At 42.3% G+C, this 17,325-nt stretch overlaps 3 protein-coding genes across 3 annotated transcripts in view; 1 reads left to right on the forward strand and 2 right to left on the reverse strand.

Moving 5' to 3' along the window:
• Positions 1 to 2,251, forward strand: LOC119902052 (insulin-like growth factor-binding protein 1). The gene is made up of 4 exons (XM_038717946.1): positions 1 to 426; positions 611 to 753; positions 945 to 1,073; positions 1,192 to 2,251. The coding sequence occupies exons 1-4, from the start codon at positions 81 to 83 to the stop codon at positions 1,315 to 1,317; spliced, it is 744 nt and encodes a 247-aa protein (XP_038573874.1). The 5' UTR covers positions 1 to 80; the 3' UTR covers positions 1,318 to 2,251.
• LOC119902051 (insulin-like growth factor-binding protein 3) lies at positions 1,727 to 7,513 on the reverse strand. The gene is made up of 4 exons (XM_038717945.1): positions 7,071 to 7,513; positions 6,019 to 6,269; positions 5,116 to 5,235; positions 1,727 to 3,382 (listed from the first exon to the last, which is right to left on the reverse strand). The coding sequence occupies exons 1-4, from the start codon at positions 7,459 to 7,461 to the stop codon at positions 3,257 to 3,259; spliced, it is 888 nt and encodes a 295-aa protein (XP_038573873.1). The 5' UTR covers positions 7,462 to 7,513; the 3' UTR covers positions 1,727 to 3,256.
• Positions 7,514 to 16,863: 9,350 nt separating this feature from the next.
• Positions 16,864 to 17,325, reverse strand: part of LOC119902054 (tensin-3-like) — a 31,565-nt gene continuing 31,103 nt past the window's right edge. The window contains 1 exon segment of the mRNA XM_038717949.1: positions 16,864 to 17,256. Coding sequence (XP_038573877.1) covers positions 17,112 to 17,256 — 145 coding nt within the window. The 3' untranslated portion in view covers positions 16,864 to 17,111.

Below are 17,325 nucleotides of genomic sequence, written 5' to 3' on the forward strand. Positions count from 1 at the left end.
CAGAAAAATCAGTGTAGAAGGAAACGTACAGTCAAACTGAGCAGCTTGCAGAGCCAACATATTTTATCTGAATCCTGGAGATGTCTGGATTATGTGAGAAGGTGACATTTGTGGCAGCGGTGACACTGGCTGTCTTGGCAGCGGTGAGGTCATCCCCAGTGGTGGGATCGGAGCCTATCCGCTGTGCCACCTGTACGCAGGAGAAACTGAACGACTGTCCTGCAATCCCAGCAGACTGCAAGCAGGTGCTAAGGGAGCCCGGCTGTGGCTGTTGCATGGCCTGCGCTCTGGAGAAAGGAGCGTCCTGTGGGGTTCACACAGCCCACTGTGGTGAGGGTCTCCGCTGTACTCCCAGGCCTGGTGAGGCCAGGCCGCTCCATGCTCTGACCAGAGGAGAGGGGGTCTGCACTGAAGACCTGGGCCAAGGTAGTCTCTGTGTTTCATTGATTTTCTCTTTTGTATGCGTTCACTGTGAATATTAATGTGTAAGATCTTAAAAAGTCAAAATGTGGCAATAAAGCAACAAAGGAAAAATTACAAATCTAAAATGTCTGATCAACTGTAATCTTTTTAACATTAAAGTCAAAATTAATTTTTGAAACCTTTACAGAGGAAGCTGATGGAGTCCCTGATCACAGCTCCCTACACTACATGTTGGGTCTCAACCTTCCCTTTGACAACCAAGACACTGCTGAGGGCCAGGAGAGTATCAAGACCATGGTCAATGCCATCCGCAACAAGCTGGTACAACAGGTGAGGAAAAAAGATCAACCTAATTAATGAAGACGATTCAAAGTAATTTACCTCCTTTCCACTAGAGGGAACACTTGGTTTTGAGTGCACATGGAGATAACTGGGATTAACACAATTTTGCAGTGAATAATATGGTGTATTTGTTTATATGTGAGTGTGGTTCTCACTGTTTGTCTTTCTTTCATGCACAGGGTCCCTGTCACATTGAGCTGCATGCAGCACTGGACATAATAGCCAGCTCTCAGCAGAAACTGGGAGAGAAGTTCACAACTTTCTATCTCCCCAACTGTGATAAGCACGGCTTCTACAAGGCCAAGCAGGTGAGAATTTTAGGACTTCACAAAAAGAGAAAAAATCATCCCCCCTGTTGAGAGAGATTCGTCCTTAACTACCGGGTGACTTATTCATGTGGTTTCCCCATCTCTGTTTCTCTTCCAGTGTGAGTCATCTCTGGTTGGGCCACCCGCTCGCTGCTGGTGTGTCTCTTCCTGGAATGGGAAGAAGATCCCTGGATCGAGTGACCTGCTGGGTGACTCAGAGTGTCATCAAGAAGTCGCTTACTGAAGGATGGACACTGTTGTCACTTATAAACACGCTCACACACACACACACAGGCACATACATAAACACACGTAGACACAAGCAAACGTGTGTCATAACTTAACATCCGGTAAAAGTGTAAATCAACATGAAACCACCTGATGAACTGACAAAATGTAACATCCTATTTCAGAGGAGAAAATTTCCTCTCATTTTATTTACATGATGTATGTATCAAGACTTATTTATTCAGTGCTTGTATATTCTTTCTAACATTAACCATTTGTCATTTTTAGATATTTTATATGTTTGCCTATTTTTTGTGATTGTAAATAGGGCGACACTGTATACATTTGTGTTTCTGACTAAATAACTCCATTGCTCAAAACCACAGGTCCAAAGTTCTGCCAAGCCCATTTCAGTCTTCAGGATCTTTTTTTTTTTTATTCATTCAAAACTGGAGTTGTGCACAGCACGAAACAACACAGCCGCTCATTCATTCAACATTGTTGACATTGTCTGAATGTATCTCCATTGGCGTTTCCTCAATGGGTATTGGGGGAAATACTTAAAGTGCCGCAAGTATGTGCTCGGTGGCCACGCACAAACATATCAGGACTCATCCAAGCCACCGTGAGGTTTGGGATAGGTTGTTCTGCATTTGTCTACCTCTACTAGTCTCTGCAGGTCCACAGGTTTAGGATTACTGAGGGCTCTTCTCAGCTACACCTTTCTCATATTAGAGACTTTTTATTTGTCTTTTTTGACCCATCGCATCTATTCAAGTATTTATTATGATTCACTCATGTATTTATGCTTTTGTTTGCTTTTGAGCTTGTGTGCAATGGGATAAATTGTTTGTGAGGAATGCTGCTATTTCATTATTGGTTTTATGGAAACAATGTAATATTCTTCTAATTCTGTGGATGTGTATTACAATTAAAATGTTATTTCATCATGATGGGGTCATGTGTGAATGTGTTTTTCCGCATCCAAAATGGTGTTTCAAACACACTCAAAACAAGAGAAGATGAAGATAAGTAAAAATGAAAATGCAATACCTGGATAACTTTATACTGCCTTTATTAAGTAAAAATAGACCTCTGAGGGTTGCATTGTTCATGCAAATAGTGTATTTACTCAAACCAAGGCAAGTGATGAAAATGATCACCGGCTACACAGAGATCAGAGATAATGGTTTGTGGCCTTTATCCCAGAAATTCAGCTTATGCAAATTGACAACAAAACAGTAACAACCACAGTACAGATTAAGGGAATTGTCCCTCTTTCTGTGGCTTGAGATCCAGCATAAAAAAAACTTAATACGCACTGTAGTGTTCGAGCTGCACAGTCCAGTCCAACTCCCAGAGGAGCAGGACGCGACCGGAAGAAATGGAATTCATAGGAATAGGAATTCATAGTAAGGCACTGCATGCTTAGTCTGAAAGACATATTCATACATACATACATTTTATGGTTGTTGTTGACCCCCCACAATGTCCTCGTAACAAATCACAAGCATACAAATTATGATTACACATCACAAGCGTGTACACATGTGCAATGCCGCTTAATTGTGCGTAAATGAAGAGCACTCTCATCAATGTTTGTGACAGGTACGAATGTCTCCGCGTTTTATAATCAGAAGAGGGCTTCTGAGATAAAGTGTTTCCTCTTCTCAGAAGCTGTCCTCGTTGGGTCAGAGACAAACAGCTTATGAAGAATCCATCCATCGCAGAAATGTTCTGACTGTATCTGTGACACGGAGGCTTTTTCCTCCTGGTACTCTTCCTCTGTTCTCCATGCTCTGCCTCAGAAAAGGTCCCGCAGGCAGCCAATAGAAACATCCATAAATCGGCTGAGCCATCTCTTGTCCCTTCTCCAAATATCCTCAGTGTCTCCATTTGTTTACAATTCTCCTTGCTCTCACTCCCACCCTCCCTCCCTCCATCCAGCTCTGCTCCTATTGGCTCTCGGAGTTGTAGTACTGGGCGTCTCCTCGCTCCTTCCCATCAAAACCTGGCAAAGGCTGCCCATATTTGTCCACACACCAACAGAAGCCTCGCTTTCTGCCTTTGGATGGACGGCACTGAAAGTGAAGAGGGGACAAGGTGAAGGGGGGGAAGACAAATGGGGGATTGGGGGGTAATGTGCAATGTGCAAATCCAGATGAATATACAGCATTACAGGTAATAAGCCACTTTACTCAATGAAGTAGAACAGCAATAGTTAAGAGGCATTAATGGTCAGATTGTGCTGAGTAGACGCAGCCTTGGTTATCAACACGCTGTGGTATTTTGAGCTGCTTTTATGGTCTACCTCCTGTTACACACACATATAGAGACCTTTAAGGTAAACAGAAACCTGGTAAAATATTTGCTTAGCCCCGTTTGTGAACAACTGAGAACCAAGATCTATTTTCAGAAGCTGGTGGCCAGTGCGAATCATCTGTTGCTGATTATACCCCACTGCTCCAAATTATGGGTACTACAAATGACTTACAGAGTCTGTGGAGCTACCCAAGGGCTGTTATTTTACTGCCAATTTTACTAAAGGTCAACCTCCACTCTAGTAAAACATGCAGCCATTCATTTCAAGGGCTAAAGTAACTGTGCTGCTGCTCCACAAAGGAGTCAGAGCTGATCAGGAAGGAAGACATCCGGATTTAGTTCAATATTTCAGAGGGGGTTTGACTGAGAGGCTGAGCTGAGCTGAAGTAGGACTCCATTGTTGTCAGATCACCGTTGAATAGGAAATACAATAGATCATGCCATGTGTTGAATTTTAAAAACTCATATATTATCTTCACAACATTTTGTGTGAACATAAGGGGTTTAAAATGTTGGCTGTACACAAAAGTATCACAAATTGTTTGGTAAAGAAAACAGTGATCAAAACTAAGCAGTTTACTGAAAAAAAGTGCATCTGCTTCCAGCATTAAATCTGTCCTGGGTAGTTTTTTTTCCTCTAAAAGAACATTTACTGTTATTAAGAGCTGTAATAAGAGATGTTTTTACTTAAAATCATGCAAACGTCCAAATTAAACTGACCAACATAAAATATCTGCCACTCCTTCAGCGCCTCAGGGCTCAGTGCAGTACACTAGGTCCATTCTACATAAACAAAGACAATAAGCCTGCCGTTGTGGGGCTGGTTATGAGATGATTGCGGGTCAAGGAGAACACTTCCATTAAGCAGGAGGGACTGATATGTTATAAGAAAAGCTGCCTCGGTGATGCAGTGGCGCGGGAGCCCTAAGTGCCTCCATATGAATGCGTCAGAACCACTCATTTATTACAACCCGATCGTGGGTGAACCATGTGAGCGTGGGGATAGCTGCAGCTCTATTTTTGTGTTTGCTTCTCAAAAGTCCAGCAATTATGGGGGGAGTGCATCGGTTGCCGGTGGCCACCTTGACGTCTGTCTCCCTGGGAGGGTTCCCATTAAAAACGGCCATCGTCCCGGCCGTCAACCCCACTGGGGTTTGGCCCCTGTGGTTCCTGTCTCCAGTGCCAGTGGCTAGGGTCTACCTCACTGGTGTGGTGGTGCAGTGATGAGGCTCTAATAACTACCAATGAATACAGGAGGACAGCTACAAATCTGTAATTGTGCTGCGCGAGCCCTGAAGTTTGAGTCACTAGACTTCAGCAGTTAATCTTTGTTAATGCAACATGTAAAAAGGGAAATGCTGGTTTCCTTTTTACAGCCCTTCAAGATTGTAAACAAGTTTTTATCAAGCAGATGTTTGAATAATGTGCAGCCTCTCATGAAATTGATGCACAAATCTATATTTTAGTGATTTTAGAATGTGCTTTTTTTTACCTGCTTTTTCTTATAGAAGCCCTTCTTGTCACAGTTAGGTATGCGGAAACCTCTGGGGTTGAGAATGTCTGAAATCTTGAGGCTGCTGAGAATGCTCTCAATCTCTCTCCGACAGGGACCCTACAGGTGAGGGAACACATAGGCAGTTAGTGTACTTTCTCCAGTTCTTAAACATCTCCAGCACAAACTTCAAGAAAAATCAGAGTGCAGCTGATGTTGTTAGCACATGCTATTTCGTTTTGCAGTGTGATTTTGAGATGAACTCTGTTTTTTACTAAAGATGTTAACAAAGCTGACTCACGCTGCATCACACACTGCTCCGCTATAATACCTAAACAATGGTGGCTGCGATATCAAAGGGGCGACGGATGAGAAAGTAATTCATCTGACCGACTTGTAGTGGCTTAACAGTTTACGAAATCTGCTTAGAACTCTTATGCTTTACACAAAGAATGGGGGATAAAGTGAATTCAAAGAGCTCAAAGAAGGAGCCAAAAGGCTTGTCCTCAAGTCCAACTACTCCAGTCACTAATCAAAGCAACCAGTCAAAGCCCATTACTAGTGTGTGCTCACTTCCCTGGCCAAAGACTAGATCAAAATAGCAGCAGGGCTTCCCAACAGGCACTCACATAGGCCAATCCATCATTCGCTGGCTCCCAATACACCCGGCACGCGGACGCCTTGTGGCCAAACAACCGCCTGACCCAGGTCAGCCGCAGGGCCATCGTACCCGCTCTCTGCCATGCCATTCTACTGCTCACGATGCCTGCCAACCATCAGCACCACTACCCAAAACATTTCATCACCCGCAGGGGGAGAAAAACACCAAAACACAGAGGAAGAGGAGAAAAACATTCCTCCAGTATGGTCTGAAGACAGTAAAATATTGGTTGTGGTACTTACATACTCAGGCTCCTGTTTGGTCTCTAGAGAGAAGTTTTGTTGGTCTGTGATGAGTCGTCCCGGGAGCTCCTCCATTTTAAAGCTCTGGCTTCTCTTCTGCTGCTCCCTTCTCAGGACCTCTGATTTGGTAGAGGGGAAAAATGGATGGAGTGGAGGTCTCAGGGGTTGCACGGGTCTGTGGGTGCTGTACGAGGTTTGAAGGCCTGAGCCGGTGGAATTCCTCTCCTCGTCCTGGGTCTCAATATTGTCTGCTAAAGTTTCAGAACAAGATGTTTATTTACACAACAGTACACTAGGATATATAATATTACATTTAAGGAAGTTTGTTGTTTGTTTTTTTTGCTGGATTTCTGAATGCTGATTCAGACATAATGATTTTTTTCAAAAGCATTTCCTGAGATGACAATCTGCAAGATGACAACCACCACTTGATTCCAAATATGTCTGTACCTTAAACCTTGACTCCCTGTAGTCCCTTTCCCTTATGAGTACAAGCTAAGTAGTTACACTATCTCAGGGTAGACAAAATCAGTCTAATCTGAAAATCAGCATTTAGTCTTTGCTAATGGCTTTAGCGAGGTCCGGATCTTCAGCCTGAGCGGAACACCTTGAGTTTCACCTCTCCTTCAAACAATCAAATTCTTACTAGGGCTCTAAAATCTTATGCTTCAACCTGTCTCATCTTCCACATTCTCTTCCCATGAATGAAGAGAGGTTGTGAAATCAATTAGCGTTTTCAGCTGGATGTAGTCTACTGCTCTCATTGTATGTCACTTGATTATCACTTGTGCATCACAATAGACACATCCCCAAAATTGACATAATAAATTTCTAACTACTGCTCTGCTGCTTATCACCACGTCTGACTTTTTGTTTAAGCTTGTAACAGATAAACAAATAAATAAATAAATAAATAAACTGTACAGTTATTGCACATTGATGCGTGTATACAACTCTTTAAAAACGTTATTCGTCGTTAATAAACAGTTATAAATTATCTAAAGTGCGCAGGTGACGCATAGGCTATAAGAAAGTGCACGCACAAAAACTACCTGGCAGTTCGTTGACTGGAGGTGTTGGTCTGGGGATAAATCGCTTATTGGTAGCGTTTGCACAAATCCCCCGTCCCTCCAGTAGAGCCTGCAGAGGTTTCGTCTCTCCGGGCTGATGCTGACAAGTCAGTCCGGAGCCACATTTCCCGGTGTACACGCCGCACGGCTGGCCGAAGCTCAGCGCGCAGGTCATGCAGCAGCCGCAGCCCGGTTCGCGGATTTTCTCGGCGCAGTCCTTGGGTAAAGGCTTGCACAAAAGCCGCGCTCCAGCATCACATGGCTCGCATTTGATAACCGGTCCGACCGCACCTGACCTCCGGGTGAACGACGCCAGAACAAAAGTCATGCAAAATGCGCGAAAGCAGGAATCCATTGTGGCGTCTGAGAGCATATGTGTTGTCAAAGTGAGGAGCCGTTCTACTGTGGTGACTTTTCACTGGGCAGCTTCTCTCTCATTCACATAAGGCCGCCGGCCAAAACATCTCAATATATAGACCCCAGTGACTGTAGTCACACCCCCGAATAGCTTGTGGTCTACTGATGAATTGCCTCGACGGCCGTTTTTTTAAAGCCATCAGGGCAATATGACGGGGCTTTTACAGACCATTAGAATAACATGTACGGCATGGCTCTTTTAATTTATTTTGAATAAAATAAAAGTGGATCAACTTTTAGCCAACTTTTTAGCTGGCGGATTTAGTTATGGTAATAGTCCCGAATACATTTCCATATTTAATGCATTTGTCAAGGACATAATCATCGCCTACCACCCAAAAGAAAAACATACACAAATGTTTTTAATGTATGAACTCTCAGTTTGAAGGGCCCACACACGAGTAGGTCCAAGCATCTGCCGTGCATAGTTTCATTCATAGGGGGCGCCATTTGTGTGTGTGTGTGTGTGTGTGTGTGTGTGTGTGTGTGTGTGTGTGTCGGACATTTAGATCTTTCTCGTCCAGCTCTAATAATCTTACAGTGGATTTAAGAGGCTTAAATGGCCTCTGCTATGCTTATGTGCATTTTTTCCATGTTTGCATGTGTGTTTAGTGTTGTTACTTGTAAGTGTGTAAGTGTGTTTATGTACTAGTGTTCACAGGAGTATAGCCTATGTGTGTGCGTGTGTTTGCCTGTAGCCCAAGAAGCTGCTTCACATGACCCTGCATGACCTGTTTAAACGCATAAACTGTGACCAATCCATGGATAAGATGATTATTTTCAGCTTTGATGCATTATAAGCCACAACAGTGCAGCCCTGCAACAGAGGCCATATTAAATAATAGACAAAAAAACGGTGGACTGAGTACATTTACTCAAGTACTTAAGTACACTTCTGTGGTACTTGTATGCCTACTTTACTCCCCACTTCATTCTCCCCTACATTTTAGAGGCAAATATTGTACTTTGCACTCCACTAAGTTTATTTGATAACATATGAAATTCTCCACCTTGACCTTCTAGAATATTAAAATGCTGCAGACACATTAATTGATCAGTATAGGCTATATTATAATGTATGATAGGAAGTCAGTCTGCATAATGCCTACTTTTACTGTTGAAAATTGTCTGTACTTGTCTACATTTTACTACTCCCACCACAGTACATAACATGAATTTATACACTTAATATACACTGCTCAAATTAAGGGAAAACTTAAATCACACATTAGAGCTCAATGAATGAAATAGTTCGAAGTTCAAAGTCTTTACTGTACATTGTATAATTCATTCAGAAGAAAATGATGTTCAGTGGAAACCAAAATCAACGCAACTCATAATGTGACCCAGTAGTGAATATGGCCCCCACATGCCTGTAAGCACTTCCGACAACATCTGGGCTTGCTCCTGATGAAATGGCATGATCTCCTCCCAGACCTGGATCAGGGCATCCGTGAGCTCCTGAACAGTCTGTGGACCTACTTGGCAGCGTCTGATGCACCGATAATGTCCCAGAGGTTCTCAATTGGATTCAAGTCTGGGGAATGTTAGGGACAGTCAATTGCATCAATGCCTTCATCATCAAGGAACTGCCTACACATTTGGGCTAAATGAAGCTGGGCATTGTCCTGCACCAGGAGGAACCCAGGGCCAACTGGACCAGCATAAGGTCTCACAATGGCTCTGAGGATTTCATTGTGGTACCTAACAACAGACAGGATACTGTTGGCTAGCATGTGAAGGTCTGTGTGACCCTCCAAGGATATGCCTCCCCAAAACCACCAGTGACCATCCGCCAAACTGGTCATGCTGGGTGATGTTGCAGGCAGCATAGCCATAACCGCGGTGTCTCCAGACTCTTTCACCTGTGAGAACAGATCCCACTAGAGGATGTTGATCCCTCATTCCACCCTAGAGTCTGTTTCTGACAGTTTGGTCAGAAACATACCCACTGGAGGCCTTTTGTAGGGTTCTGGCAGTGCCCCGCCTGTTCCTCCTCTCACAAAGGAGCAGATACTGGTCCTGCTGCTGTGTTGATGCCCTTCTACAACCCTGTAGAGAATGTGTTGGGAGACACAGCAAACCTTCTTGTGACGGCATGTACAGATGTGCCATCCTGGAGTAGCTGGACTACCTGTGCAACTTGAACTGGCTGCAGGTTCTGACTCATGCCAAATCAGTAGTGACATGGACACTAGCAAAATGCAAAACTAGAGAACAATCAGTCAGGAAAGATAAAGAGAGAGCCACCACCAGCAAAACTATTCCCTCTTGGGGGGGGGGGTTATCTTGCTGTTGCCTCTACAATGCACCTGTTGTCACTTTCATTTGCACCAAAACAAGTGACAGTGACTCACAATCACTTATGCTTCCTAACTGGACAGATTGATATCCCTGAAGATTAAGTGACATTATGTTAAACTGTGACGATTAATTGTTTCCTACTTTTTTTGAGCAGTGTATAATATTAGCGAAAATCCAACAACTTTATTAACTGTGGGACAGGTCTACACGTCTCCTCTTGCTTGCGTGCTTGTATGCAGGTTATATAATGTAGATATAGTTTATCTCTTTATTCACCTTAAAGTCATTCTGCAGAACTGGCTTCAAAAGGTAACAAATAAACAGGTTGATGCTAAAATAAGTAGCATCAACCTGTACTTATGTGCAGACTTAATGTTTGTTGCAGGGCAGAATTTTAAAGATGATGTAAGTGATGAGATTTTATAGTAAACAAGTTTCATGGAGGCCAGAAGAAAGTCAAAGTACAATTCAGCCATCAGTGGAGAAACATGTAGAATATTTCACCAGCCGAACATAATTCAAGGTGATGGTATTCAGTGTTTTTGACTCCAAAAAACCCCAGCACCTTATGCACCCGTTCCTCACATATACAGTAAAGCAGTGGTCTCTGAAGTTGTTATTAGGAAGTGTGGCATAGTTGTGCCTGTTCTAGTCATTTGTCAGTGCTACAAAGCAGACCTTAAAATAAGGACACACACCACACGTGTAAGTGAGAAAATTCCTGAGTAATTACATCTGTGGCGTTTTTAGCTCCACTATTAATGGGTTACAGATGATAGATACATCAGCACAAAATGTAAAAAAAAATACCCCAAAAGAATAACAGCAGGAGAGGCGAGGTGTACAGTTCCTCTTTGCTTTTGAAATTTCTTGGAAGCCAGTGTCAAATCAGTTGCCAACAAGCCCTGGCGCACTGCCGCCTGCTAACAGACAGGTCTACAGCAGAGCAGTGCTCAGTGGAATGCCAAACATTTGTTTCATAAGCTGAAAAAAAGCCTGCTGATTTTCCTCCCTCTTTGGAAGCGAGTCTCTCGGCCACCTGTGCATATTCAGCATAGCAGAGGAGAGCATTGGGCACAGGGAGCCATGTACTTAAGGAATGTCATCCCGCAGAGCAGCCACTCAATAAAGATGGAGTGTGAAGAATTTGCTTTTGCACACACAGGATATTACTGTACATGAGTTTAACGAAACTTGCTTGCAAAGGCTAATTCAGAGCAACTTTCCACAGTTTTAAGATGATTTGGGCAAATCAGAAATACACTTGCTTGAAGCTCCGAGAGTGGTCTGCATTGGCTCCAGCAGTTGTGCTGCAGCTTACTGAACTGAAGCCCTTGGCTAAATTTTATGCCTGCCTCCTGGGTGTCACACATATTCTCAGTTTCTTCTAAAAGCCATAGGCTGCTGCTTTGCATAGCTGTGAGCCACTTTTTTAAATAATGCTGCTTTAACTATCACATTTCTATCGCCAGACAAACCATTACAATGCGGAAAGCTCAATTATTAAACATCAGTCTGTCCAAATTATGAAAAAAGATGTTATGTTATGTTCACAGCGCTGGTGGAACATTTTCTTGTCATGGAGATTTCCGGGTTTTTTTACATAAAAAGTCCTTCAGGGACTATTATTGAAAGTGTTATTATTTTGATTTTGATATTTTGTATTATTTTGATGTGTCATATGTAATAATGTTTCTTTTTGGGAGCTTCCCCATTTCTGACTCTGTTAGTGTGATTTTGTCTGTGTTCAGTGCAAAGACAGAGGTGATGGTGTTACTGTAGTGATGGGGAAAAGCACAAGAATCTGTATCAAGGGCCAAAGCTCACAGAATGAAAAGCACATAGTTTTATCAGCTGGAGGTCTGCAGAACATGTCTGGGTTAATCCACGAGAAGGATGTGTGTGCATGCCCCTAAGTCTCAAACACAGACCAACTCTTTCCCCATTCTTAGCTGGAATTTGAGAGGGCAGTGGGCGTCCGGTGTGTCTGTGTGTGTGTGGAGAGAGAGTGTGTGGGTACATATTGTATGTAGGTGTGTTGGAGTAAGAGGGGAGGGGCGGGCCTGTTTAGGAATGAGGCTGCCACAGATCACATGACAAGTCTGGTACGGTCATTGTTATTCTTTTTTCCCCCCACAGTCTTATGACCGCTTCTCATTTAAGTGTCCCCGTCTTAGGGCTTTTCAAGCAGAAACTCATTACAGATGAACTGGATGCAAAGGTCTCCATTATGATTAATACGATCTTTTCCCTTTGATTCTGCTCCGGCTGGCACCCATACAGAGCTTCAACAATTATCCGATTATTAGATGTGGTCTGAATAGTGGACAAAATAAAGAGCCAAAGGGGCAAAGGCCACCTTTCATCTTATTCCAAGGTTGGTTATTTATTTATTTTTTTTGGAGTGGTCTGTTCATGAAGCTGTCATGGTCCCCATTTCTGGAGGCTTGGCCCCTGAGGCAGTCCAAGGCTGTAATTAGGTCTGAGCAAAGTGGAGGATGGAGAGAGAGGAACACTCAGCACTCAGCCTGACGGATTGCTGAGTGCTTGGAAGTGGGCTGAGAGTGGCGCCGCTCACATTGGGCTCCAACCCCAACACCCACCCCCACCCCCTAGACAGTATCACTTCCTATGTCTGTATTTCTCTGTCTCATAAGGACACATTAGGTGAACATGTATCGTACATTAACTCACATGTTATTGTGAATGTCATATTCTTGCACAGTCATGTATCTTTTTCTCACGGACACCAACAAGCCGTTACTCGTGAACAAGGACAAAATTATGGTTTGGTGGAGGAGGGAATATCCCTTGCAGATGCAGGCACTACAATGCTCCATTTATTTTATAAGTGATGGTGGTCTGTGGTTGCAAGATGTGGTTTGATGTAGAAAATGAAGAGAAAAGACAGAGTTATCATGCACAGTCAGTGAGTCTGGCAGGTTCACCCAGCTAATCTAATTTACTTTCTATAGTACAAGTACGCAAGTGAAAAAAGTTGTATAGTTTTTCCTGTTATTTATATTTTACATTATTCCTGTCTGTTGTCTTTTGTGCTTAGTTTATGTTTGGTTTAGTTTATTTTGTTGGTCTATGTGACAGAGAATTGTGAAAAGCCATTGCAGAAGAAACATTTAGGTAAATGAGAGATATAAGGTACACTGTATGGCCAACAGGAAACTATTCAGAAGTTACAATAAAATTGGCGAGACATTTAATTTTTAGTACGCTCCAACTCCCCGACACCCACCCACACACACAATACACTTGCAAACTTGAAAGATACTTGATTTAAAACAAAGGTCCTATGTCATGGATTGAATAAAGACGATTGTGTCAGTATCCACTTTTAAAACACTTCCCATTTAAAATCTTTTAAAATGAACTTTTTTGGAGCATTTTGGTTGGTTCTTGAGCTCATCTGATGGGGCACAGGGGGGCACATCGCTCAAACAAAGTCAGGGGCCTCTGCTCTTGGCCAGAGACCAACACCTTTGCTTAAACTGTGATGTAAACACACTTGACCTCATTGCTTGTTGTTTCAAGATCAGTAACTATGACCATGGCCTATTGAGACCCCTCCACAGCCACAGTCACGGCGTACCCGTGAGCTCTGTAACTCACTTTTTAGTGTGGTCATGACAACAATACATCCCAAACTGTCACATTCTCTCTGGGTATGGAACAGAAATATGCAGCTTTGACACTTGACACACATTCTGAAATGATGAAAATAACTAATGGTGATGGTGTTGGCCATTGTCTTGACCTGACCCGAAGCCTCACAATTAATCTCAGTGCGTTTTGAGGTTTTGGCGTCTGCCAAATACCAAACAGGGGCCTCAAATTGTGCGGCCATCCCAGAATGCACTTTCTATTTTTGCTCCCCAACCTTTATTCTGCCTCAGAGGAAAGAGATGAGCCCTGCCCCTCTAATTAAGTGGTCGTAAAAATGCTGCAGAGCTGGGGTGCTGGAGGAATGAGAATGGGCTCTGTCAGCCTGAAAAACAGGGCCTTTCACTTCCACATTATCTGCAAAGTGAAACTTGATTGGCTTCAGGCCGCTAGGAGAGACTTGTGGAAATCTGTGAAGTTTATTAGAAAGCTGGTATTTGTTGAGGCAGGTATACTGTATGTGACAGCCTCAATCAGTGTCTGTTACGGGTCCTTGCTCAGATCAGGAATGTCAACACAATAGCAGTGATTATATTACAGCACCTCATCAACTGTCGCCATGTGAATGTTCATGGTAGGAAAACAAGCCTAACTCTGGGGCAATTTCTGTTTTGTTTTTTTAAAGTAGATTCTCCTATCGCATTAATCAGCTTGGTAATAGTAAATAATAAGACATATAAATCAAGTTTGATGGGGAATCATTGCAGTTTCGAGTTCGGCCTACATCTCATGCTCACACACTGTTATTACCGGAGTGAAATATTGTCTACCCTGACAGATTCCTCTGCAGTCTAATAATGTTGCTTGGTTTTCTGGACTTTCCCCGGCTTCTTTTATTTCGAGGCCACTCCGCACTAAATAACAGAGGAAGATGGGCTCTGGGCTCTCTGCAGTCGCCACACCTGGGCCTTCGCTTCCTTCCTGCCCTCCCCGGGAATTCTTCACTTTCACCACCTGCAGAGGGACAGTAGTAAGTGGGTAGGAGGGACGGTCCACCCCATTACACCTTCCTCCCTCTTTGGTTAAGCTCTGCAATTTTATTCCGTCTCAGCACCATTAGGGTAACCAGTCCAGGCTTGTGTGGAGGTAAAACCCTCTTTTACTGCACTTCATAAATGTGAGAGTGGACATGGTGTTGGATCTGTGCACATGTACTGAGAAAGAAAGGCACAGATGCACGATACTTGTATGTAGGCCTCCTTAAAAGATGTGGTAGGCTAGTGGTGGTTGCCATTACTATTTCACCTTTGGGCTACAGCTAAGAATGTTAATTTTGACTGGATAAATAAGCCACGTCACAAAACTACTCCGCTTGTGCAGGTTCAAAAGTGTTGTGTTGCTGGTGTCCTCTGCTGGCAGCAAATTGAACTGTATTATTTTCTCTACAGATAGTTTATTTTACCAGCAGATTTTCCTCATTCCTGACCCCTGGGCTATAGAGTCATGATCTGCTTACTTTTCAAATCCTCCTTTGTATTGTGAGATTAGCTACTATTGGAAGATAAGATCAGCCAAGACCTGTGCATGGTCTTTGGTTCAGCAGTGTGCCTTACCCCTTACATAGCAGCCAGCCTGTCAGTGGGTCAGTTATTACAAACGCATGTTGTTCAGCCAAGCATTATCCAAATCCACAGAAAATTCTAGTGGAGACCCAAAGTCTATGACGTTACCAAATAAGATTCTGAATTTTAAGAAAATGTAAGCTATAAAATGATTCACAAGACATGTAGACTATGTCTGTAAGACGGAAAGGTGCAGTCATGCAAAACATGCAGTCTTGGCTTTGAATATTTCACTCAGTGTAAATATCAGAGTGCTTCAATACAAAGCTAGAACAAACCGATACAGAATATAGACATACCGTTATGTGACGCTGTCACAAAAATAGAAAACTGTATGTTAATAGAAAAGTTCAACATTTTTGGAAATGTGCTTAGTTGCTTTCTAGCCGTGAGTAACGTTAGATAATAATGTTGACCACCCTCGCGTCTATTTGCTAACTATGAGGCTTCTACTGCCAGAAGTTGGCTAAGATAGCTTAGCACAAAGCCTGGATATGGGGACACAGGGGATAACAACATCCAGTTACCAATGTTAATATAACACGTTTTACCTTGTTTGTTTAAGTCATACAAAAACCGTGTAGTGTAAATCACTGAGAAATCGCCTTTGCCGGGAACTGACATTGTTTGGCAACTGTTCCTGTCCATGTCAGGGGTTAACAGGTCACCATGATTAAACAAATGTTTCATTTTGTTTATTTACAGAACGCATCAAACAATGCAATATCAATATACAAATTAACTGTTCACATGTAACATGTTATACACAGAAGCACATATTGTATGAGATAAGTATGAGGTACAGATTAGGTCATTAAAATGATGACAACAGGTAATACATAATAAAAACACAGCTGCATTGTGGTGGTAGGTCCCTCTCTGGATTAAATGGCCACAGCAAGTTTAGTGAACATGTCACTGACAACTAAAGGAGTATATCAAATCCTAAATTTATTTTTGCAATTCCAACACTGAGCGTTTTCTTTCTTTGAAGAACTTGTACAAGACTAAAGCATAATACAATATTTGTTCTCTCTATATAGCAGCCTATGTCTTTTTTTTTTATTCAAATTAAATGTACAAAATGAAGGACAGTGATGCATTTTTGATACTGAAACACTGCAGTGCTGTTATTTAGCTCCCAAAGAGTTCAAAATAAAGTACAATTTTGGCAGCTGAGTGGTGTGCCACTACGCAAAGTACTGATGTGTCTTTAACCAACTCGAGTCAAGTCAATATATTAGGGTTTAATTAAAATATTTTCTATGGGTTCTCTCTTTTCAACACACACGCACAATCATATATCTTAAGAAGAAAATTATTTAACAAGTTCAAAGAAGCCACATACATGCTGCACATGTACAGAAGGTCATGGTTTAAAAAAATAAAATTTGACATTGCATAGATAAAATAAGATCATCCTGTATGCGACAGCCTATTCCCAAAGTTCAAATTATACATATTTGCTCACTGCTTCACCACATTTTAAATGCCACTTGAAAATACTGCACGCTGGACAGATGGAGATCAGAGGTGCTTCTACATCGGCTACAACTTTAGAATGTTAATATCTTGAATTATGTTTGTTGTGGTTAAATATTAGAGACAAAAACATGACATGCAACAACACAAGTTTTTCTTGATTTTTCCATATTACTGCTACACACGAATAAGAAAAGCAGCCTTTATGTTATGTGTGTTATGTACTAAAATATGTTGAGCATGACTATATCTAACTGTATAAGACATTATAACTGTAAACCAGTAAATAATTATTACACATTTCTTATGATTTAGTTGTTTTCTTTCTTGGCTACTTTATAGTTTTTTATAGGAAAGAAGAACAACAGAAGGGGGGTTATATTTTTCTATTAAAATATGTCATTAAATGTCCTGGTGCTGGTTAGTGATCATTACGTATTGAACATCCAGTTAATATCCACGTTAATGTCACTGCCGTCTTCAGTCCTGACATTTTGTCCTTTCTTCAGCCTTTCAGTTTTTATCCCATGTTTCTACTCTGAGTAAAAGTCTATCCAGGAGATCAGCTCAGTCCGTTGCAGGCCTACTTACTCTTCTGCGAGCCAATCATCACCTTGGAAACAAAGTTCACAATGGCGCTTGCTGGTTGCTCGGGGTCATGCTCTGCAAACAGGTGGCAGACATTGTCCATAGAAGTGCCAGTTTTCCTCGCCACAAAGCCAAAGATCCTGGAGAGGTGGAGCAAAGTACTTAATAGCAGCGCTGTCATCTGCCTCAAACTGACCATGTCACTTTAC

The sequence above is a fragment of the Micropterus salmoides genome, unplaced genomic scaffold (assembly GCF_014851395.1).
Source record: "Micropterus salmoides isolate LMB-PRFRI ecotype aquatic unplaced genomic scaffold, ASM1485139v1 Ms_hic_scaffold_14, whole genome shotgun sequence".
Classification (NCBI taxonomy): Eukaryota; Metazoa; Chordata; class Actinopteri; order Centrarchiformes; family Centrarchidae; genus Micropterus; species Micropterus salmoides.

Bases quoted from the DNA above. Each gene is read 5' to 3' on its own strand.
- LOC119902052 (XM_038717946.1), top strand. From the start codon at position 81: ATGTCTGGATTATGTGAGAAGGTGACATTTGTGGCAGCGGTGACACTG. The intron at 427-610 runs GTAGTCTCTGTG...AAACCTTTACAG, and splicing joins CACTGAAGACCTGGGCCAAG to AGGAAGCTGATGGAGTCCCT. The intron at 1,074-1,191 runs GTGAGAATTTTA...TTTCTCTTCCAG, and splicing joins GCTTCTACAAGGCCAAGCAG to TGTGAGTCATCTCTGGTTGG.
- LOC119902051 (XM_038717945.1), bottom strand. From the start codon at position 7,461: ATGCTCTCAGACGCCACAATGGATTCCTGCTTTCGCGCATTTTGCATG. The intron at 6,270-7,070 runs GTAGTTTTTGTG...CTGAAACTTTAG, and splicing joins TCCAGTCAACGAACTGCCAG to CAGACAATATTGAGACCCAG. The intron at 3,383-5,115 runs GTAAAAAAAAGC...CTTCACTTTCAG, and splicing joins GCTTCTATAAGAAAAAGCAG to TGCCGTCCATCCAAAGGCAG.